This window comes from Monodon monoceros, unplaced genomic scaffold, assembly GCF_005190385.1.
Source record: "Monodon monoceros isolate NGI ecotype Baffin Bay Population unplaced genomic scaffold, NGI_Narwhal_1 Super_Scaffold_16, whole genome shotgun sequence".
Lineage (NCBI taxonomy): Eukaryota > Metazoa > Chordata > Mammalia > Artiodactyla > Monodontidae > Monodon > Monodon monoceros.
The window spans coordinates 55,239,465-55,264,529 of NW_021703772.1; the positions used below are offsets into that span (position 1 = coordinate 55,239,465).

Consider the following 25,065-nt stretch of genomic DNA (forward strand, 5'->3'; position numbering starts at 1 on the left):
AGTAATTAAGAATTTTAATGTACATATTTCCCCAAGGCCTACCTCTGTATTCAATAAAATTATATTGAAGGCCCATTCCTGATGACTGCCTGCTTTTATATTAGATTATGCCAATGAGTTATTGCAATTTTTAGTTAGTGAGCTTTCTCTTTCCTAGGCTTTTGTCATCTTTTGTGGCCTTGGCATCAACAATACAATTATGTATGATCAAGTGAAGAAGTCGTGGGCCAAGCAATCTGTGGCTCTTGATGTAAGTACAATATTTATGTCAGAATTTATGCTAAAAAGCCCTGATTTTATGAGGGGAAAAAGGTCCTCAATTTTTAATTATCTATTCATTGGGTCTTAATCATTTTAGAGTTATAGGTTTGAGTTTGATGAAAGCTAGAGACCCTCTCTAGAAAAATATACATACACACATAGTTTTACATATAATTTCAGGGAGTTCACAGATTCCTTGAAGCCCAGCCATGTACGGTGTACAGTAAATACAAATTTTAAATATTAGGATTATTAAAAGAGATGATCCAAAATGAATTTGTCAGGATGTAAAATGTATTTTGAATATGTATAGATATTCTGGAAGTTCACAACTTTTATTACCATAAGAAAAAAACCTCTCTATGAAGATATGTGACTCAGATGGGGGAAACTGATTCTGTCATTATGCACCCCTCCCTGTGCTAATGTAGTCACAGTCTCCTCACCCATGAATTGTTCATTTGGGTTCATAGTGTACACCCCCTTGTTTGTATAACTCAGATACCTTCTGTCCTTAGACACAAAAATTATTACTGACGCTCCCAAATTTCCAGCCCAATTGTGAGCCTTGTGACAATCTCACTTTTCAGAAGCTGACTTATTTGTGTGGCCTTGTATGTTCTGTGTGCTTTATTTGTGCCAGTGTCAAAAGTAGCGTTCCCAGTCAGAATTCAAGTGTTGCCATCTTGGTTTTGTCCCTCCCACCTCCACTCAACCCCTACCCCACCAGATACCAAACTCTCGACTCTAATAATCAGGTGGTATCACCTCAGTCCCTAGCCCAAGAATCCATATACAAGAATATCTGGAAGGATTTCTTTTTTTGGCCACACCACGCGGCTTGTGGGATTCTAGTTCCCCAACCAGGGATCAGCCAAGGATCAAACCCAGGCCCTCGGCAGTGAAATCGCAGAGTCCTAAACACTGGACCACCAGGGAATTTCCTCTGCAAGGATTTCTTATCTCAGAATTTTATGAAGACAAAAAACGATATGTTGAGAGCTACTGAACTCAAACTCTGGAATGAGATCTACCTATACTATAGTATACATTAACTTCTGAATAGATCTGTACTTTAGAATTATGTATTTATAAATACATGAATACGAATATCGTTAAGTTGTTTTGTTCCTAAATATATAAAATTAATACTCTGAGGCTCTTAGAGAACAGAGATGCTCCTAAAGCTGAATAACGGAACAAAGAAAGGAATTTACTATCATTTTTAATAACTTTACTTTTATGATCCTGATTTCCATTTTGCATGAGCAGCAGGAACTTCATGAGAAATGTACTAATGTGTGCTTACATTTTCTGACAGTAAGGATCCTAGGATAAAAGGGGTAAAACTTTACCTGTAAGTCTAGAATACAGAGAAATTAAAGCAGGAATGTAGATGTAGAATATTACTTCTTCATTTTGAACATCAAGAATTGTCCTTTGGGGAGTCTTTCATAGATACTGCAAATGAAGCCTTACATAACACTGATGAGAAATTTTCCAGGGAATATAAGTCAGGGTATTAAGGGACACATTATACACCTTTATGATCAAAAGAGGGAAGGAATGAAGGTCAAACAGAGGGTGTGGAAAGGGCATATGCAATCAGGAGCCAAGCCCCATTTATTCTACCTCCCCAAAACCTCTCCCATCCCTTTCCTCCTTTCCAGTTGCCACGGCAACCATCCTACTCAAGGGCTTCATTACCTCTAGACTGAGCAATTGTAATAGCCTTCTATTTGTTCTTCCTAAACCATATTTTAGATTGCATCATTCACCCACTCATAGACCTTAAATTACTCCCCCATTACCTATTAAAGTACAAACTTCTGGCCTTTGAGGCCCTTGGAAATCTCATACCAAACTATCTTCCTGCCCCCGGCCCTCATTTCTCTTTTCAGAGTATTCTATGCAAATTACAAACTCAACTACTTCATAGTCTACAAATCAGCCACCTGCTTCTCTGCCCTCTGATCTTCGCTCTAACATCCTCTCCACTTTAGTTATTCTGTTCCAGTTATGCCATCTCCCCTCAAAATTGTCCCATCATTCAAAGCTTAATTTAAATGTAACCTTCTCTCTATAAACCTTCTAATCTCATGGTTATTTGTTCCTCTCTTTGACCTATATTACAGTTAATGGTGAGTCTGTATGTTTTCCTCCACTAGAACATATGTCCATCAAAGCATATGTTCATGTCTTAGCTATCTTTTATTCCTTTTGGTGTTTTATATATAATGGTACTCAATAAAAGTGTATTGAATAAATGAATGCATGCAGCCACAAATAATTATTTTGGTCTGCCACATCAACATTGCAGAAGGGGAAAGCTAGGGCTGTGATGGAGGAACTGACAGTCATTTTAGTGACAGTCTTGCTGGCCACATAGCAGCACCTCTGTATTCCCTTCCCCCTTTATAAGCCATGAGTAGAAAATTGTTATTTATTTATTTGGGTGTGGGACCTCTTCCCAGATACTGTGTTCCCTGGGGTGTTTCCTTAGATGATGATTAAGAGACCAGTCTGGCTTCCTGAAGGTGGGGAAGAAGGAGAGGAGTGAAACGGATGATTCTCCATGAGCCATCCTCTAAACTCCAAGGAGAGATTTCTCTCTAACTGGGTGATTAAAGAAGTTAGACTTCTAGGATGCCAGCAGAATGCCATTTGATTCTTTGTCACCCCTCTTCCTTTAAACCTACTCTGTTGAATCAATCTTCCCTACTCTTGAGTGAAGTCTGGTAGATTCCACAGCTCTTCTGACATACTCAGGTGTTAAATAGTCTCTGAGCTTTTCCCCTTGCCCAGGATTAGAAGCCTATGGTCAGGAGAGGGTCATAGTGGGCTTTGTGACTCTTCCTCACTTCACTTCCTCCCCTAAGACAGGTGCAAGGAGGTTGGATGAGAGGGCAAAGCCTTACAAGACTGATGCTGTCCTAAGTTGGTTTCAGGGCCCTCTATATCAGACATCAGCATTCTCTTTTTATCATGAGTTGCTTTTATAAATTCTTAGAGGACTCTCGGGGCTAGCAATCTCCTGATAGCCATCCCTGATGTGGGTTTGCCTCTCCTGACTGACAGGTTATAATCCCCTCTCAGCCCCTGGCTTCCAGGGGCCCATCCAGACCCTTCTTCTGTGGGGATCATCTCACTCTTCCAGGAAATTCTCTTGGTCAGGGCCTGTTTTTGTTTCTTTTTTTAATTGTGGTAAAACAGACACAACATAAAATTTACTATTTTTAAGCATGCAGTTCAGTGGCATTAAGTACATTCACATTGTTGTGCAACCATCACCACCATACATCGCCAGAACTTTTTCATCTTCCCAAACTGAAACTCTGTGCCCATTGACCCCCAACTCCTCATTCTTCCTTCCATGCAGCCCATGGCAACCATCATTCTACTTTATGTCTATGAATTTCACTACTCAAGATACTTCATATGAGCAGAATCATACAGTACTTGTCCTTTTGTGACTGGCTTATTTCACTTAGCATAGTGTCTTTAAGACTCATCCATGTTGTAGCACGTGTCAGAATTTTCTTTTTAAGGCTGGTTAATATTCTATCGTAAGTATATACCACCTTGTGTTCATTCATTCATCTACTGATAGACACTTGGGTTGCTTCCATGTCAAAGTCCTTTTAAACCTGGGTATCTTTCATAGGTCCATTTGGTCCATGGGAAAACTCACATGTCTTCAACCATTAGATTGAAATGCAAGTCTTCTGCAAAGCAGCTCTCTTCTCCTGCCCACTAACTTTTGGAATTTTTAGGCATGAATCAGGTACCAGTCTCTGTTCGCACACTATACTCTGGGGAAATACACTGTAGGTCCTACAAGTGGTTCTCTGGAAGGAACTCTCAAGAAACCCTAAGAAATCCTCAATATGGGGCTCTCATGAACTGTTACCCTTTTTACACAGTGCAGAGTTGGGAAACCAGCACCTTAACTTGGAGGCAGGGGCATCTTCTTTCCAAGTCCTACATAGAAGGCCTAGATGGCCTTAGCACTCCCTTTAGAATGTGATACCTGTTGGTCTCAACTATAAACTCAGACAGAGTCTCATTTAAACATCCTATTTTGTCTATCAAAATGATTTTTTCCAGACCAAGTTACTGTCAGACCATGATCCAATGATTGTCTAAATGATAAGTATCAGGCCTGGGAAGACCCATGTTTATTTGTAGGTACAATGGATCCAGGTTCTCAATTACAAAGCCAAATGTAACACATCAGCAGAAATGGAATTGTTCCCACTTGTAAATTCTTCTTTACTGACAATATGTTGGATTATGTAAACACTTCTTTTGGAGAAAAGAAAAAAAGGAAACACAAATTAATTGCTCTCTTGAAATGATTATGTAGTAATTAGTTCCCCATTGTAGCCACTACTACATCATAAGTTACTTAAAAAAAAGAAAGAAAGAAAGAAAGAAAGAAAAAAAAACTCTGGAAGCTGTTCTCTGTGAAAATTCCAGGCTCTTATTGAGCTGGTTTATAAATTTATGATCAAATTATGGCTTTTAAAAAGGCACTAAGAAAATAATCATGCCAAATTTCTTGAACTTCTTTGAATAGCCAGTAAAGACCAACTAAACAGGTAGTGTGAGCTTCAACTTTTCACTTGCTGCTTTCTGTTGCCCAAAGAAAAGTCTCACAGTTGACATGCTGATTGGGCTTTTGGGGTATTCTAGCATAGCCCACACATTAGAATCAACAGGGGGCTTTTAAAAAATATTGATGCCTGCACCCTTTTCTAAACTGATTGAATCAAAATCTCTGGAAATAGAGACTGAGCGTATGTATTTACAAAAAGTTCTCCATGTGATTCTGATGCACAGTGCAAGGTGAGAACCGTTGGCACAGAGTGATCTATTTGTGGGTTAATTTCTCCAAGTCTTTCTTTCACAAAAAGCAACCACAGTATTGGATATCAGTACTTCCTTTATAAATATTTGTTGAATTAGGTTGAAGACAGTAGATGAAATGAGGTGAGGCTAAAGGGTGCTATCTCCTCCTTGCTTTAAATAAATACCCGTTTACTCTTTGACTCCTTCTGATGGCTTCCATTGTCACCTCTCCTTTGAGGAGTCATCTGGAATGTTATCAGTGAACACCTATGCCCAGTCCCCATTCTCAGTTCTTAACTTCTCTTATCTGTTCATGCTGTTGACTATTTTCTCCGATCACAGAAAAGAAAATAACCAGTCCACCATGGTAATTAACCTGTAAATGACTGGTTTATTTCATGGCCATAAGAGAGACCAGGATCCAGAGCAAAGATAGATGAACCTTAAAAACAAGGAACAGGGCAGCAATTTTAGTATTACAAGACTCATCTTGTAATTTACTAGAATTTTATAGCTATCTATAATATATTCCATTTTCTTTAGTAAAAGGAGAAACAGTTTCTATTCCAGTGCCTAGAATAGTTCTCAACACATAGTAGGTACTCAATAAATATTTGCTTAGTTATATTATTTTTTAATTTATTAGTTTATTTATGAATAAATGAACCTAATTTCATGCCTAACTTGATACCTAATGGTATCTGAAGCATTTTGTGACTTGCTAACAGCTTCTGTAAGCATCTGTTTTTGCAAATTTAGGACATAGTCTTGAAATATCTATGAAAACTGTGATTTCCAGTTTATAATTTTGTAAATGAATTCCACAAATTCTACAAAACTGACTCTGTGGGGCATTCCTTGAGGTAGCAATGAGGAAATATATATGTTTTTTTTTTTTTTATTTTGGCCATGCGGGATCTTAGTTCCCCGACCAGGGATCGAACACGCACCCCTTGCATTGGGAGTGCAGAATCTTAATCACTGGACTGCCAGGGAAGTCCCAGTAGATATGTTTTTGTTTCTTTTGTCTCAATAATATCTGCTGTAGATAATTAGGGTCACAAAGTATTTTTAAAAATCTTTTTGTTTGGAGGCAGATCAGTCATAACTCTAGAGATTTTCCTGCTTTCCATGTTTTCTACTACATCCTCCCTTGGCTTCTATGACCCTATACCTAGGTGGTTCTTCTCTGGTCTTTCATTCGCAAATCTCCTCTCTTCAGCCCTCTTCTGAATATTCTTCAAGGTTGAATCATCTGACCCATTTGCTCCTATTTTCTCTCTATACACGCTTTCCCTGAGCAACTTCAGCTACTCATTTGGCTTTAACTGAGATGACCTCCAATATGTATTCCTAGTTCACTCTTTCTCTCTCTTTGAAGCTTCAGACTTTCATTTCCAACTAACTCTTAGTTCTTTTATGTACGTCCAAAAGTTCAGACTTAACATATGTAACAATTACAATCCCCATTAAAAAATATGTATATATGTTATTAATAGAATATTGGTATGATGTTTTCATTCACAGTGGTTTATCATTAACTTCTCTTCTCCCTGGCTTTCCACATCCAGCCATTTGCCAGGTTCAGTCAATCTGGTTCCTGCAGTATCTCCTTTTTCACTGCCATCTCTGTAGTTCAGGTCTTTATTTTCTCTTTCCTGTATTAATGCTGCTTATTCAAGCTGATAATCCTGGCTCTAGTTTCTTCTTTCCCCACCCATGGTACTCACAATGTACAGATTTGTTTTCCTAAAGTATAATATTGGCCATATCTCTTCTGTGCTCTAAAAAAAATCAGTGCCTTCCCATTGCCTACAAATTAGACCTTTCAAGATCCTCCACTATTGACATCAATATTCTTTTTACCTTAGTTTTCACTGCCTCCATCTAGGAAAAAAATCTCTATTATTATGTGTTTCGCAGAAATATCCAGAGATTCCCACTCTGGGTCTTTTCTCCATTTGCTTGAAAAACCTTTTAACAAACCTCAAATTTCACCTCTTCCTTTAATGTTTCCTGATGTGCCCGCAAGAGATGTGATTGTTCCTTTCCTTTAATCTCTTTACAAAAGGGCTATTGTCACATAAAATCTCTGTTGTGTTGGTTGATCTTCAGATAGAAATATTTTACAAATATTTTACACTAGTAAAAACATAGTGCTTACCATTTAAGTCTTTGGTAATAAGGATAAAGATTAATCAAATTGTTTTCTTATGATTCTTTTATATTAAATATGACCCCTATATGATATAATTTTTTTCTTATATTTTTAAGTGTTTTTAAGTTTAAACAATGTATTATGGTTATAGAAGATGTAAAATCAGAAATCAAAATCAGTGGTAACCTACTGCTTAGAGCTTACCACCTTATCATTTGGGTTGACAATTTTTTCTTTCTTTTTTCTTTCAGCCTTTTTAAAGGCTGTCTTCTGGATTCCACTGTTACTAATGAAAAATCTGCCATTATTCTTGTAAATCTAATGTGTCTTTATTTCTCACTGCTTTTAACATTTTCTTTTTAATCTTGGTTTTACAATCATTTGACTATGATGTGTCTAGGTGTGTTTTTCTTTGTATTTCTTTTTCTTGGGTTTCACTGATTTTCTTGGATCCAAGGGTTGATAGCTTTCATTAATTTTGGAAAATATTTGGCTAATATCTCTTCAAATATTTACCTTTCTTTATTTTTGTCTTTCTGGGCCCAGTTACATGTATGTTGAATTGTGTGATATTGGCCCCCAGATCTCTGACACTTGTAATGTTTTCATTCTTTTTTCCTTTATGCTTCAGTTTGGGGGGGGGGGTGGTTTCTACTGAACTTTCTTAGAGTTTGCTGATTCTTTCTTTTTTCTAGTCTTCTATAAAGTCCATCCATTTCTGATATTTTATTGTACTCTGTTGTATTAATATTATATGTTTCAGTTCTAGACATTTTGACTTAGTTCTTTTATAAGCTTTGGTTTCTCTGCTGAAATGTTCCAACAGTTATTATGTCTAACTTTTCCTCTAAATTTTTAACCTACAATTCTTCACAAGTTATTTTATATCACTCATCTTTATTTCTAACATCAGGGGCATTGATGACTCTGCCTCTATTGAGTATTTCTTTTCTTGGTGAGGGATCACATTTTTCTGCTTCTTTGCCTGTCTTCATAAATATTTATTGCATGTGAAACATCTTGTATAGAAAAACAAGAGTAGATAAAGGTTTTAGTGGGTACCGTTTGAGCTAAATAATATTTTTTGTTGTGTTCTGTTTTTCCAGATAGGATATGTGATTTTTTTTTATGTCAGGCCGCTAGCATGAGGGGTTGATCATTCAAATTCAACCATCTGTGGTGCTTAGCTGAAAACAGGCAAAGCTTTTGTTAGTTTCCCTTTATTTCTGGTCTCAGAAGAGATTATGGAGATCTCCTTTTGCCCTTCAACCCAACCCCAAATACTCAGGCTCTGTTCAGGATTTGAGTTGAAGGCGTTTGAGTTGCAGCTTAAAGTTCATTTCAGTTGACTTCTGGATTCAACTCCATCAGGGCCTAAAACCTAACTAATGTACACGAGTATAAGATTTCGATTTTCCAGCTCTGCACGCACCACCACTTTCATGGGAAACTTCCCATGGAGGAGTAGTTTCAAGCTGAGAAATTTACTTTTGCATCTGTGGCTCCAGATACCTATATGCTGTGCCAGCCCACCCTGTTATTAAAAATTTGGCTCGTTTTCCTCCTTTTAGCAGCCACTCTACTGATGATAGGCTCATCGTCCTACTGTAAGCAGCTGGTCCCAGGTATGAAAGCAACCCCTGCTTTCCATTCATCTATAAAGGCTGTCTCTTGACTGGAATGTAGTTCATTTGGGTTTCTCTCTGTCCACCACTCACTCTTTGACAGCTTTAAAATGACAGCTTTATTTTGTCTTTTTTCTTATTGCTATGAAGGGGGTAGCAATCTTTTAAGATCTTCTTGATCCTATCAGGAAGTGGAAACCTCTGGCCAATTCCTTTTACTTTCCACTGCTGATATGGATCTATTAGATATTAACTTTTCTTTGTAATGTCATGATATTTTGTCAGGAAGGGAGTTGAATATTTTTATAGTCTGTCATCATCAGTCTTCTCTTTGAATTGCTAATACTTCTTGCTTTATATATTTTTGATTCCATATTTTTTGCAAAAACAGATTCACAACTGAGAATTGTTTCTTTGACAGATTCAAAATTACTCTTTTGTTTTATTTGATTGCTTTTTACTTTGAAATCTACTTAGTTTGAACTTAATGTTGTCATCTGTGCTTCTATTTTTTTTATTTATTGTATTTTAAGAATACATCTATTCAATGAGTATTTCTTATGTTCTAAGCACTGTGCTGGGCACTGGAGATAAAGCAGTGAGCAAAACAGAGCTGGTGCCTTTCCTTACAGAGCTTAGAATGTGAAGTAAACAAACAAAAAAGTCTCGCAAATCAGAATCTAATCAGTTGTGATAAATTCTGTGCAGAAAAAATACAGGATGTCATAAAAGCATCTAGCAGGGGATGTAAACTGGGGTTTTAGGTAAGTCTTTTCTAAAGGATATACGTTTAAACTGATAATTCCTTACTCATTCTTTTATTTTTATTATTTCTGGTTAATTTTGTTTTAGGCATATTTCCTATAAATTCATACATCTGAATTTAATTTTTTAATCCAATCTGAGAATCTTTTTTTTTTTAAATAAGGTGTTTGGTTTTAAGTCTATTATCTTATTCTTTCTGAATTTTTACTTTATTATGTTTTGCTTTTTCTGAATTCTATATGTATTATATTTTGCTTGATTTGTTTTACTTCAGTGAAGTGAAAGTTATTTATCATGCTCCTTTTACAAAAGCATTCTTTAATCAGTATATCTCTAATTAATAAAGACAGAATTGAAACTGTATCTTTAACTCTCCACTATGTAAAAAAATGAATTGAGCATGTGCTTACCTCAGTTTGCTTGTTTTTGTTCATGTATTAAAGGGTTTTAATTACATTGTAAGTAATAAATTATTACATTTACAAAATGCAGTTACTTTTCCAAGCAGCACTACTTATATTTTTCCATATTAATATAACTGTATTTCTAATACTTATTTGGACATAGATTCTGTTTGGTAATCTAATCTTGCCTACCAAATCACCCCAAAACTTACTAGCTTAAAATGACAATTTGGTTATTTCTCAATTGGAAGTATATCCTAATATATCATCACCCCAAAAAGTTCCCCCATGCCTCTTCCCAGAGACACCTACCACCAACCCCAGAGACAACTACTGTTCTAATTTTTCCACCAGGAATTAGTTTTACCTGTTTAGAATTTCATATAAATTAAACTATACAATATATACTCTTCTGTGTAAGGCTTCTTTCAACCAGCATAATGCATTTGAGATTCATTCATGTTGGGTATATAAGTTTTTCCTTTTAATTGATGAGTAGTATTCCATTGTGGGATTATACCACAGGATTATCCATTCTCCTATTGATCAATATGCTTGTGTTTCCAGTTTGGGGCTTTATGAATTACTGCTATGAACATTTTTGTATAAGTATTTTTGTGAACATATACTTTTACTTCTCTTGAGCTAATACATAGTATTAGAATTACTGGTCAAAAGGTCAGTGTATATTTAGCTTTACTAGAAATTATAAGATTTTTTTTTCCTGTGTGATGGTACCATTTTCGTTTCCTACGAAGTAACTATTACAGTTTTAGTTGCTTCACAATGTCACAAATGTTTGGTGCCATAATTGTTTTTAATTTTAGCCTTTCTGGTAAGTCTATAATGGCATTTTATTGTGGTTTTAATTTTCATTTCACTGATGACTAATAAAGTTATATACTTTTTCATGTACTTATTTACCATTTGTATATCTTCTCTTGTGAACTGTCCAAATTTTTTGCCACTTTTAATTGGACTGCTTGTCTTTATTTTTAGGTAGTAGGAATTCTTTATATATTCTGGATACCAGTGTTTGGTCAGATATATGTATTGTGAATATTTTCTCCAAATCTGCACCTTGCCTATTCATTTTCTGAAAGGTGTCTTTTGATGAGCACATATCTTTAGTTTTGAAGTCTAATATATCATTTAAAATTTTCTTTTAAGGTTATTACTTTCTGTGATCTGAGAATCTTTGCCTGCCCTCAAATCAAGAATATATTCTTTGACGTTTTCCTTGTTTTCCTCTAAAAGCTTTATGGTTTTAGCTTTTACATTTAGATATATGATTTATCTCAATAATTTTTGTATACAGTAGCAGTTGAGGTTCATTTTTTAAAAATCTATACCATTTATTGAAAAGTTCTTCTTCCTCCCCTGAATCACTTTGGCACCTTTGTTGAAAAACAAATGACTCTAAGTGTCAGTTCACTTCTAGCCTGTCCATTCTTTTTCATTGATTTGTTGATCCTGAGCTCTTACACTTTAAAAAAATCTTTATTAACTCCAATGTGGGTTTAAATTCTGCTGTCATAATTTGGGTTCCCTTGAAATTTTTCCATTTGTTACACCCATCTCCATTTGCACGTTGTTGCCTGTGTATTCAATCACTGAATAAATATTTGTTCAGCTTCTGCTTTGTGGTAGATGCTGTTCTAGGTACTGACGATTCAGTAGTAAACAAATAATTTTCATATTCTTATTGACCTTCTATTCTAGTGTGAAAAGACAGGCAGTAGATAAGTAAACAAATAGATTAGCAAGATAAATCCATGATGCTGTGTCATACAGAAAACAAAGCAGGATGTTTTCATAGTGACTAGAAATAGGGGGCTACTGTTGTATGTCCCAGAGAGCCCTCGCTGAGAAAGTAACAGCTGAGCTTTGTCGTCTCATTCTTTTGTTTGTATTTTAAATTTTGTCCCAACATATTTTACCTATATGTTTTTCTGCTGTAGTTTCAATGAGGTTCTTTCTTCTTGTATCTTGTTGAAGACACTAAGCATAAGATTGCTGAAAGGTAACAACACTTGCATGAAGTGATTATCTGAGTTTTCATGATGATGCGCTTTCTCTTGATTTCAGTGTTTACCAACTGGCAAGGCTTTGTGATTGGCCTTGAGCCTCTCTCACTGTCCACTTCCATACTATAGAATCCCGTTTATTAGATACACAAAAAGGGGGCAAGCTGATGTACTTAGTTCCATGTTGAGTCAGTACCCAGTATGTAGGCACAGATCTAGTGTGGTTCTGCCAGGCTGAAATGGTATATTCTCCCTTTAATCCAGTGAACTCTGGATCTGTTGTGTATAGGGATGTGTCTGTATATCTGGTTCACCTTTGTGTGTCCAGTGCCAGCACAGGACCTGGCACATAGTAGACATGCAAAAAATATTTGTTGAATGAATCCAGTACAGTAAAGTACAAATAAAGATCACAATTAAAGTACAATAAGAATCTCAACCCTCAGTATACACTACTGGTAGGGTTTTTTATGAAGTACAGTAGAAGGGTTAAAAGTGTGGGCTTCTGAGCTTCCCTGGTGGTGCAGTGGTTGAGAATCTGCCTGCTAATACAGGGGACACGGGTTCGAGCCCTGGTCTGGGAGTATCCCACATGCCACGGAGCAATTGGGCCCGTAGCCACAACTACGGAGCCTGCGCGTCTGGAGCCTGTGCTCCGCAACAAGAGAGGCCGCGATAGTGAGAGGCCTGCGCACTGCGATGAGGAGTGGCCCCCGCTTGCCACAACTAGAGAAAGCCCTCGCACAGAAACGAAGACCCGGCACAGCAAAAATAAATAAATTAATTAATTTTAAGAAAAGAAAAGAAAAGTGTGGGCTTTAAAATTAGACTGTTAGGATTTTAATTCTAGCCCTGCCACTTTCTGTATATTTCTTGGCAAGTCACTTAACTTCTCTGTGCTTCGTTTTTCTCACTTTCCAACCTTGTGGGATTGTTAAGAGGATTAAAGGAAATAATGCAAGTTAAACCTTTAGCACAGTGCTCATAAAATGTCAATAATAATTGTTGCTTATAATATCCCCCCATCATACAGTGTTTTATTGGCAGTCATTCTGTCCCCCAAGATGAAGGCTAATCCTTCAAAAACAGCTGTCATTCAGTAGGTCAACTGATTAATTATCTGCTTAGTGCAGATCCTGGGTCTCTGAGTAAGAGCCCTGACAGGAGAGAAAGGAGCAATGCTCTCCCATCTCATCTTCTTTCAGGCCGGGGGAATGCTTTATTTCAGGGGTGAAACATGGTTACGCTGCCTGTCATTTTCCTCAGTTTAGCTGCACCTGCCTTATAAATGGGGAAAGTTCTTTCCAGAATCTAGCAGTGGGTTATCAGTTTTAGTGATGATTTCTAGGTTTTCATTTAGGTATTTTGTGCAAAGTGGGAGACCCTACATGGAGAATCAGCCAGATAACATTTTAAAAAATAAACTCTGTTTTTAGAACAGTTTTAGATTTACAGAAAAAACTGGAAAGATAATACAGAGAGTTTCCATATATGTTGTACCAAGTTTCCCCAATTATTAACATCTTACATTAGTATGGTACATTTTATAATTAGTGAACTGATATTGCTACATTATTATTAACTAAAGTCCCTATTTTCCTCACATTTCCTTAGGTACCTAATATCCTTTTTCTGTTCTAGGATCCCATCCAGAAAACCCAGTTACATTTAGTCACCATGTCTCCTCAGGCTCCTCTTGGCTAACAGCGTTTCAGGCTTTCTTTTTTTTGATGACCTTGATAATTTTGAGGAATACTGATCAGGTATTTTGTGAGAATTTCTACTGGTATTTCTCTGATGTTTTTCTCATGACTAAACTGAGGTTATGGGTCTGGGGGAGGAAAACCACAGAGGTAAGGTGACATTTTCATTACATCATGTCAAGGGCACATACTTTCAACATGACATATCACTGTTGATGTTGACCTTGATCACCTGACTGGGGTAGTGTTTCTCAGGTCTCCCACTGTGGAGTTACTCTCCTCTTCCCCGCCTTTCCATACTGAAATCTTGGAAGGAAGTCCCTATGCACACCTAAGGAGTAGGGAGTTATGCTTGACCTCCTTGAGGAAAGAAATAGCCACATACATTATCTAGAATTCTTTATACAGGGTATTTCTCTTCTACCAACTTACTGGTTGGTTGAATATTTATTCAATTAGTTATTTATCTTAGTATGGACTCAAGGATGTATATTTTATACTTTGGATAATAATAATAAATAAACTACTACTTTATCATATATCATTTTTTTAACATCTTTATTGGAGTATAATTGTTTTAAAATGGTGTGTTAGTTTCTGCTGTATAACGAAGTGAATCAGCTATACATATAACCCCATATTTCCTCCCTCTTGCATTTCCCTCCCACCCTCCATATCCCACCCCTCTAGGTGGACACAAAGCACCAAACTCATCTCTCTGTGCTATGCGGCGGCTTCCCACTAGCTATCTGTTTTACATTTGGTAGTGTATATATGTCCATGCCGCTCTCTCACTTCATCCCAGCTTACCCTTCCTCCTGCCCATGTCCTCAAGTCCATTCTCTACATCTGTCTTTATTCCTTTCCTGCCCCTAGGTTCTTCAGAAACTTTTTTTTTTTTAGATTCCATATATATGTGTTAGCATACGGTATTTTTCCCTTTCTGACTTACTTCACTCTGTATGACAGTCTCTAGGTCCATCCACCTCACTACAAATAACTCAATTTCGTTTCTTTTTATGGCTGAGTAATATTCCATTGTCTATATGTGCCACATCTTCTTTATCCATTCATCTGTCGATGGACACTTAGGTTACTTCCATGTCCTGGCTATTGTAAATAGAGATGCAATGTACATTGTGGAATTATGCTTTTCTTAAGATATATGCCCAGTAGTGGGATTGCTGGGTCATATGGTAGTTCTATTTTTAGCTTTTTAAGGAAATTCAATACTGTTCTCCATAGTGGCTGTATCAATTTACATTCCCACTAACAGTGTAAGAGGGTTCCCTTTTGTCCACACTCTCTCCAGCATTTATTGTTTGTAGATTTTTTGAGGATGGCCATTCTGCCTGGTGTGAGGTGATACCTCATTGTAGTTTTGATTTGCATTTCTCTAATGATTGGTGATGTTGAGCATCCTTTCATGTGTTTGTTGGCAATCTGTATATCTTCTTTGGAGAAATGGCTATTTAGATCTTCTGCCCATTTTTGGATTGGGTTGTTTGTTTTTTTGATATTGAGCTGCATGAGCTGCTTCTATATTTGGGGGATTAATCCTTTGTCAGTTGCTTCGTTTGCAAATACCTTCTCCTATTCTGAGGGTTGTCTTTTTGTCTTGTTTATGGTTTTCTTTCCTGTGCAAAAGCTTTTAAGCTTCATTAGGTCCCATTTGTTTATTTTTGTTTTTATTTCCATTTCTCTAGGAGGTGGGTCAAAAGGATCTTGCTGTGATTTGTGTCATAGAGTATTCTGCCTGTGTTTTCCTCTAAGAGTTTTTAGTGTCTGGCTTTACATTTAGATCTTTAATCCATTTTGAGTTCATTTTTGTGTAGGGAGTGTTCTAATTTCATTCTTTTACATGTAGCTGTCCAGTTTTCCGAGCACCACTTATTGAAGAGGCTGTCTTTCTCCATTGTATAGTCTTGCCCCCTTTATCAAAGATAAGGTGACCATATGTGTGTGGGTTTATCTTTGGGCTTTCTTTCCTGTTCTATTGATCTATACTTCTGTTTTTGTGCCAGCACCATACTGTCTTGGTTACTGTAGCTTTGTAGTAAAGTCTGAAGTCAGGGAGCCTGATTCCTCCAGCTCCATTTTTCTTTCTCAAGATTGCTTTGGCTATTCAGGGTCTTTTGTGTTTCCATACAAATTGTGAAATTTTTTGTTCTAGTCCTGTGAAAAATGCCATTGGTGGTTTGATAGGGATTGCATTGAATCTGTAGATTGCTTTGGGTAGTGTAGTCATTTTCACAATGTTTATCCCTCGAATCCAAGAACATCGTATATCTCTCCATCTGTTTGTATCATCTTTAATTTCTTTTACCAGTGTCTTATAGTTTTCTGCATACAGGTCTTTTGTCTCCTTAGGTAGGTTTATTCCTAGGTATTTTATTCTTTTCGTTGCAGTGGTAAATGGGAGTGTTTCCTTAATTTTTCTTTCAGATTTTTCATCATTAGTGTGTAGGAATGCAAGAGATTTCTGTGCATTAATTTTGTATCCTGCTACTTTACCAAATTCACTGATTGGCTCTAGTAGTTTTCTGGTAGCATCTTTAGGATTCTCTATGTATAGTAACATGTCATCTGCAAACAGTGACAGTTTTATTACTTCTTCTTTTCCAATTTGGATTCCTTTAATTTCTTTTTCTTCTCTGATTGCTGTGGCTAAGACTTCCAAAACTATGTTGAATAATAGTGGTGAGAGTAGGCAGCCTTGTCATGTTCCTGATCTTAGTGGAAATGGTTTCAGTTTTTCACCATTGATGATGATGCTGGCTGTGGGTTTGTCATATGTGGCTGTTATTATGTTAAGTTAAGTTCCCTCTATGCCTACTTTCTGGAGGGTTTTTATCATAAATGCGTGTTGAATTTTGTCAAAAGCTTTTTCTGCATCTATTGAGATTATCATATGGTTTTTATCCTTCAGTTTGTTAATATGATTTATCACATTGATTGATTTGCATATATTGAAGAATCCTTGAATTCCTGGGATAAACCCCACTTGATCATCGTGTATGATGTTTTTAATGTGCTGTTGGATTCTGTTTGCTAGTATTTTGTTGAGGATTTTTGCATCTATGTTCATCAGTGATATTGGCCTGTAGTTTTCTTCCTTTGTGACATCTTTGTCTGGTTTTGGTATCAGTGTGGTGGTGGCCTCGTCAAATAAGTTGGGAGTGTTCCTCCCTCTGCTATAGTTTGGAAGAGTTTGAGAAGGATATGTGTTAGCTCTTCTCTAAATGTTTGATAGATTTCGCCTGTGGAGCCATCTGGTCCTGGGCTTCTCTTTGCTGGAAGATTTTTAATCACAGTTTCAATTTCAGTGCTTGTGATTGGTCTGTTTATGTTTTCTATTTCTTCCTGGTTCAGTGTCGGAAGCTTGTGCTTCTCTAAGAATTTGTCCATTTCTTCCAGGTTGTTCATTTTATTGGCATATAGTTGCTTGTAGTAATCTCTCATGATCCTTGGTATTTCTGCACTGTCAGTTGTTACTTCTCCTTTTTTATATCTAATTATATTGATTTAATCGTCTCCCTTTTTTTCTTGATGTGTCTGGCTAATGGTCAATTTTATTTATCAATTTTGTTTATCTTCTCAAAGAACCAGGTTTTAGTTTTATTTATTTTTTATTTTTATTTATTTATTTTTTTTGCAGTACGTGGGCCTCTCACTGTTGTGGCCTCTCCCGTTGCGGAGCACAGGCTCCAGACGCACAGGCTCAGCGGCAATGCCTGACAGGGCCAGCTGCTCCGCGGCATGTGGGATCTTCCCAGACCGGGGCACAAACCCATGTCCCCTGCATCGGCAGGCAGACTCTCAACCACTGTGCCACCAGGGAAGCCCAGTTTTATTGATTTTGCTGTCATTTCCTTCATTTTTTTTTCATTTATTTCTGATCTGGTCTTTATGATTTCTTTCCTTCTGCTAGCTTTGGGGTTTTTTGTTCTTTTTCTAACTGCTTTAGGTGTAAGGTTAGGTTGTTTATTTGAGATGTTTCTTGTTTCTTGAAGTAGGATTGTATTGCTATAAACTTCCCTCTTAGAACTGCTTTTGCTTCATCCCATAGGTTTTGGGTCATTGTGTTTTCATTGTCATTTGTTTCTAGGTATTTTTTGATTTCCTCTTGGATTTCTTCAGTGATCTCTTGGTTATTTAGTAGTTGTTTAGCCTCCATGTATTTGTATTTTTTACAGATTTTTCCCTGTAATTGATATCTCGGCTCATAGGGTTGAGGTCGGAAATGATAGTTGATATGATTTCAATTTTCTTAAATTTGCCAAGGGTTAATTTGTCACCCAAGATATGATGTATCCTGGAGAATGTTCCATGAGCCCTTGAGAAGAAGGTGTATTCTGTTGTTTTTGGATCGAATGTCCTATAAATATCAATTAAGTCCATCTTGTTTAATGTATCATTTAAAGCTTGTGTTTCCTTATTTATTTTCATTTTGGATGATCTGTCCATTGATGAAAGTGGGGTGTTAAAGTCCACTACTATGATTGTGTTACTGTCGATTTCCCATTTTATGGCTGTTAGCATTTGCCTTATGTATTGAGGTGTTCCTATGTTGGGTGCATATATATTGATAATTGTTATATCTTCTTCTTGGATTGATCCTTTGATCATTATGTAGTGTCTTTCTTTGTCTCTTGTAATAGTACTTAAAGTCTATATTGTCTGATATGAGAATTGCTACTCCAGCTTTCTTTTGATTTCCATTTGCATGGAATATCTTTTTCCATCCCCTCACTTTCAGTCTGTATGTGTCCCTAGGTCTGAAGTGGGTCTCTTGTAGACAGCATATATATGGGTCTTGTTTTTGTATCCATTCAGCCAGTCTATGTCTTTTGGTTGTAGCATTTAATCTATTTACATTTAAGGTAATTATTGATATGTATGTTCCTATTATCTCTTTTTTTTTTTTTTTGCGGTACACGGGCCTCTCACTGCTGTGGCCTCTCCCGTTGCGGAGCACAGGCTCCAGACACACAGGCTCAGCAGCCATGGCTCACGGGCCCAGCCGCTCCACGGCACGTGGGATCTTCCCGGACCAGGGCACGAACCTGTGTCCCCTGCATCGGCAGGCGGACTCTCAACCACTTCGCCACCAGGGAAGCCCTATCATTTTCTTAATTGTTTTGGGTTTGTTATTGTAGGTCTTTTCCTTCCCTTGTGTTTCCTGCCTAGAGAAATTCCTTTAGCATTTGTTGTAAAGCTGGTTTGGTGGTGCTGAATTCTCTTAGCTTTTGCTTGTCTGGAAAGGTTTTAATATCTCCGTCGAATCTGAATGATATCCTTGCTGGGTAGAGTAATCTTGGCTGTAGGTTTTTCCCTTTCATCACTTAAATATGTCCTGCCACACCCTTCTGGCTTGCAGAGTTTCTGCTGAAAGATCAGCTGTTAACCTTATGGGGATTCCCTTGTATGTTATTTGTTGTTTTTCCCTTGCTGCTTTTAATATTTTTTCTTCATATGTAATTTTTGATAGTTTGATTAATATGTGTCTTCTCCTAGGATTTATCCTGTATGGGACTCTCTGTGCTTCCTGGGGTTGACTGACTATTTCCTTTTCCATAATCAGGAAATTTTCTTCTATAATCTCTTCAAATATTTTCTCAGTCCCCTTTTTTTTCTCTTCTTCTTCTGGGACCTCTGTAATTCGAATGTTCGTGTATTTAACTTTATCACAGAGGTCTCTGAGACTGTCCTCAATTCTTTTCATTCTTTTTTCTTTATTCTGCTCTGTGGTAGTTATTTCCACTATTTTATCTTCCAGATCACTTATCTGTTCTTCTGCCTCAGTTATTCTGCTATTGATTCCCTCTAGAGAATTTTTTATTTCATTTATTTTGTTGTTCATCACTGTTTGTTTGCTCTTTAGTTCTTCTAGGTCCTTGTGAAATGTTTCTTGTATTTTTTCCATTCTATTTCCAAGAATTTGGATCATCTTTTCTATTATTACTCTGAATTCTTTTTCAGGTAGACTGCCTATTTCCCCTTCATTTGTTTGGTCTGGTGGGTATTTACCTTGCTCCTTCATGTGCTGTATATTTCTCTGTCTTCTCATTTTGCTTAACTTACTGTGTTTGGGGTCTCCTTTTTGCAAGCTGCAGGTTCATACTTCCTGTTGTTTTTGGTGTCTGCTCCCAGTGGGTAAGGTTGGTTCAGTGAATTGTGTAGGCTTCCTAGTAGAGGGGACTGGTGCCTATGTTCTTGTGGATGAGGCTGGGTCTCTCTTTCTAGTGGGCAGGACTGTGTCCAGTGGTGTGTTTTGGGATGTCTGTGAACTTATTATGATTTTAGGCAGCCTCTCTGCTAATGGGTGGGGTTGTGTTCCTGTGTTGCCAGTTGTTTGGCATAGGATGTCCAGCACTGTTGCTTGCTGGTCATTGAGTGGAGCTGGGTCTTAGCATTAAGATGGAGATCTCTGGGAGAGCTCTTGCCATTTGATATTACGTGGAGCTGGGAGGTATTTGGTGGACCAATGTCCTGAAATTGGCTCTCCCACCTCAGAGTCTCAGGCCTGACACCCAGCCAGAGAACCAAGATGCTGTCAGCCACATGGCTCAGAAGAAAAGGGAGAAAAGTAAAGAAATAAAGAAGGAAAGAAAAATAAATAAAATTATTAAAAACTTTTAAAAAATTATTAAAAATAAAAAAGTAATTAAAAAAAAGAAAAACAGAAGAGAGCAACCAAACCAGTAAACAAATCCAGTAATGGTAACAAGCACTAAAAACTATACTGAAAAAATAAAAAATGGACAGACAGAACCCTAGCACAAATGGTAACAGCAAAGCTATACAGACAAAATCACACAAAGAAGCATACACATACACACTCACAAAAAGAGAAAAAGAAAGAATAAATAAATATATATATATATATATAAAGGGAAGAGAGCAACCAAATCAATAAACAAATCTACCAATGATAACAAGCTCTAAATACTAAACTAAGATAGACATAAAACCAGAAACTAATTAGATGCAGAAAGCAAACCCTATATCTACAGTTGCTCCCAAAGTCCACCGCCTCAATTTGAGGATGATTCGTTGTCTCTTCAGGTATTCCAGAGATGCAGGGTACATCAAGTTGATTGTGGACCTTTAATCCACTGCTCCTGAGGCTGCTGGGAGAAATTTCCCTTTCTCTTCTTTGTTCTCAGTGCTCCTGGGGTTCAGCTTTGGATTTGGCCCTGCTTCTGCATGTAGGTCACCCTCTGGCCTCTCTGTTCTTTTGGGAAGTCTGAGGTCTTCTGCCAGCATTCAGTAGGTGTTCTGTAGGAGTTGTTCCACATGTAGATGTATTTTTGATGCATTTGTTGGGAGGAAGGTGATCTTCACGTCTTACTCCTCTGCCATCTTGAAGGTCCCCCCCATTTATCTTATATCATTTTATACCAGAATCCAGTAAGCTTTAACAAAGAACGCATGGATGGATATGAGCAAGTGGCGCTTCCCTGCAAAAATAGTCATCTGAGGAGTCTGTGCACTTCTTCTAATAATCCTGTCATCATTTAACTAACTCCTATCATCATTAACTCTGAAACGCTTTAGTGGAAACTGTGAGGTTTGCAAGAAATAATTGTTATTGTAATGAATGTATTACCTATTATGTGCCAAGAACTCACTTAACCCTGAGGTATATACATTCATACCTCGTACTTTTTAATGTCTCACCAAAACAACATGACAGACAATATGTAAATGTCATAAGCCATGGTACAATACTTCAAGTAATTTCAGTGTAGTGGAGGATAGAGACAAGTGACAGTGTGGTTGCCGTACAGGGTGATGAGTTCCAGGAGAGAGGTGGGTACCAGGTTGAGAAGCATGGAGGAGGGGCATCTAAATCAGAAAGTTCAGTCATTGCTGCTTTGTAGAGAAGGTAACTTCTGAGTGACAGGTGTCAGGGAGCTCTACAATTTTGAAAGACAACTAGTGGGCGCACTCCAGGCAGGAGGGTTGTGGCAGAAGCATGGAGGGCTGAGGTAGTTGCTGTTTAGGCTGCCTCAGTACAGCCAGAGCGAAGGGCACACCAGGGGCAGAGGCAGGGCCTGAGGCTGGAGAGGTAGCAGCGACCAGATCACCAAGATGCTTGCGTTACTGGAAGGAATTGGACTTGATTGTGAAGGCCGTGGAGAATCATTGGAGGAGTTTCAGCAGGAGAAGAACATGATCAGTTTGACATTTTAGAGGGATCATTCTGGCAGCTATAGAGAGAAAATTCATCTCAGTACTTCATAGTCATACTTTGTTTTTTAACAAAAAGTTGGCCATGTTTTCATTTTATTTCCTGTTAAGTGATATTTGGTGATTTTCCAAAATCAAATCCACGTTCAAATGATTTGCCACCACTGCCGTGGTCTCAGGAATGTGCTTTGGGATCCTGGACAAGAGTCCCCAGACACAGGATGTTTGGAGTAAGTTACAGTAGTCCCCATGGTAACTTGTTCTGGCTTATTTATTTAAACAGTTTTCTTTCATTAATTTACATTCTTATTCTTTCTTCTCCTTTTGTTATGTTATTCTTTGATACTTTTTAAAATGCTACAAATATTAAATATTTATCAAGTGTCAGGCACTGTATTAAGTTATATGTATATTTCATTTAACCTTCACCAAAACAGTATGGAGTAGACAGTATCATTCCCATTTTTCAAATGAGCAAACTAGGGCTCAGGAAGTCTTAGAAACTTGCTGAGACAGGTTTTGTGGCTTGCATTGCACAGCTAGAAGCAGAGCCAAAGGATTCAAGCTCGGTCTGTATGTTTGAAGGAGCCACGTTTGCAGATTGTGCAGCCAGGTGTCTTTTAGGGAATGTCCTATCAATTGCAGGACTGCATTTACCACTGGAGCCCTTGACCAGCTGTGATGGGAGTGAGAAGAGAGCCAAAGTAAAGGGTCTCTTCTGGTTCATGAGACAGTGATGACAGCGGTTAAGGGACAAATAATGAAGAAAAGGCAGTTGATTTAAAAGCTCAAGTTGAATAAAGCACCTTGGAAATGTATTGTCCTCCTCCTCTTTTGCTTCACTGAAAGTTACTGCCTTATTTATCAGTTAGGAGACTTCCTTTCTGCTGTAATGCCTTTGGTTCTACAGCACAGATTCTAGGAGTGATAGCCTGGGTCTGTGTTGAGCTCCAGCATCACAGTCCTTAATTCCATCCTGACAGAAGCAAATGCTGAGCCTGGGTCAGTAGGCGCAGGTTGATTACTCCACAGAGTGAGAGAAAACAGTGTTCCTCTGAGGAGCAGCCCTGCCTGAGCCTGCCTGCTTCTGTAGTGAAACACTGGCCTTTGAAACCAGGTTTATACTCGACTAAATAAGAAACTGGCCTTCACTCAGTATCTGGATGCTGAGTAGCTTGATAGTGCTGTAATACAGGGAGCAGAAAGGGGATGCTGCTTTCAAAAGATGGTAAATCACACCCAGGAACTACCTGCTGCCTGCCTCTCTCTACAACCCATCCCCTCCCTGCACTGCGCTGGGTTTGTACATACGTGTGAACCCCCCAGTCTGCACATTCCAGACTCTGTCCACAGCCCCACAAACGTGTACCCAGAGGAGGCCAAATCGGGTAGAAGCCCATGCAGGTCCTGGCAGTGGACCGGGGCCTGTGGGGTGCCTGGGGTACCTGGAGTTTTGTCTGGGTGATCCCAGGTACCTGGAACATAGTCTGGGTGGACATGTCCCCCTGGGAACCAGGGACTTCCCTCCGCAAGGAGATGGACCACAGCCCAAGATGGCCAGAGCTGAACCCTTCACTGCGTGGGGCCCAGGCTGGGACTTGGGTGGCCAGGATCTCGAGCAATACAGTTGTCTAAGCATCACAAAGACAAAGACAAGGGCTAAATACTTCCATGGTTCTGGTCCTTTCTCCCTGGATGGGGCTCTTTTTTCCAGATCCTGGTGCATTGTCTCCACATATCTCAGTCTCCACTTCCACTATCCTGGCCCAGCCACCGTTCTCTCTCCCCGTCCACTCTTGTCCACCTCCAGTCCATCCTCCACAGGGTCACGTTCTACATGTAATGGGGATCTGCTTTTCTAAGTTCAGGAACAGGCAAAACTACGTAATATACCAAGGAAAAGAATACCTCGAAAGTGGGAGTGGTGGTCACGTCTGGAGTGGGGTGTGACTGAGGAGGAGTGCATAAGGGGCTGCCCAGGTCACAGTCAGCCTCTTACCCCAAATCCCTCAGTGTCATCCTGTTGACAACAGTAAAATCCTTTATTGGGCTAGAAGGCCCTGTATGGCCTGGCCTCTGCCCAGCCCTGCCTCCTCAGGTCTCCCCGCCTCACTCACTTTGCCCTCCAAGCAACTTTGCCTTCCACCCAAAATACCTTCCCTCTGCCCCTTGTCCTGGCTAGCTCCTTTATATTTTCTGGGTTTGGCTTAAATACCATCTCAGAGAGGGAGTCTCTAACCCACTTTCCTGCCACCTCCCCACACTCCGCCCACCCCCACTGTCTCTTTCAGCATTTTGCTAGTTGACTTTGTAGCCATTATTTCAATGCATATGTTTGCCTGTTTAGTGTATGTCTCTACTGCTAAAACAGAAGTTCCATTAAGACAGGGACCATGTGCACGGTGGTTGGCACAATTAAGTTCTCAATAGATATTTTTAAAAATTGATTTTATTGAGGTATAGTTGATTTACAATGTTGTGTTAATTTCTGCTGTACAGCAAAGTGATTCAGTTATACATATATATATATTCTTTTTCGTATTCTTTTCCATTATGCTTTATTGCAGGATATTGAATATAGTTCCCTGTACTATACAGTAGGACCTTTTTGTTTATCCATTCTATATAAAGTAGTTTGCATCTGCTAATCCCAAACTCCCAATCCATCCCTCCCCCACCTCCTCATCCCCCTTGGCAACCACAAGTCTGTATATCTATGTCTGTGAGTCTTTTTCTGTTTTCATAGATAGTTTCATTTTTGTCATATTTTAGATTCCACATATAAGTGATATCATATGATAATTGTCTTTCTCTTTCTGACTTACTTCACTTAGTATGAAAATCTCTAGGTCCATCCATGTTGCTACAAATGGCATTATTTCATTATTTTTTATGGTTGAGTAATATTCCATTGTGTATATGTATACACCACATCTTCTTTATCCACTCATCTGTCGATGGACATTTAGGTTGTTTCCATGTCTTGGCTATTGTGAATAGTGCTGTTATGAACATAGGGGTACATGAATCAATATCTCTTCGAATTTTAGTTTTTTCTAGATATATGCCCAGGAG

At 38.2% G+C, this 25,065-nt stretch overlaps 1 protein-coding gene across 2 annotated transcripts in view; it reads left to right on the forward strand.

Moving 5' to 3' along the window:
* Positions 1–25,065, forward strand: part of PDE11A (phosphodiesterase 11A) — a 415,741-nt gene that overhangs the window by 236,531 nt on the left and 154,145 nt on the right. For both annotated transcript variants that reach the window (XM_029225505.1, XM_029225506.1), the window contains one exon: positions 158–250. In XM_029225505.1, coding sequence (XP_029081338.1) covers positions 158–250 — 93 coding nt within the window. The remainder of the gene's footprint in view (positions 1–157; positions 251–25,065) is intronic.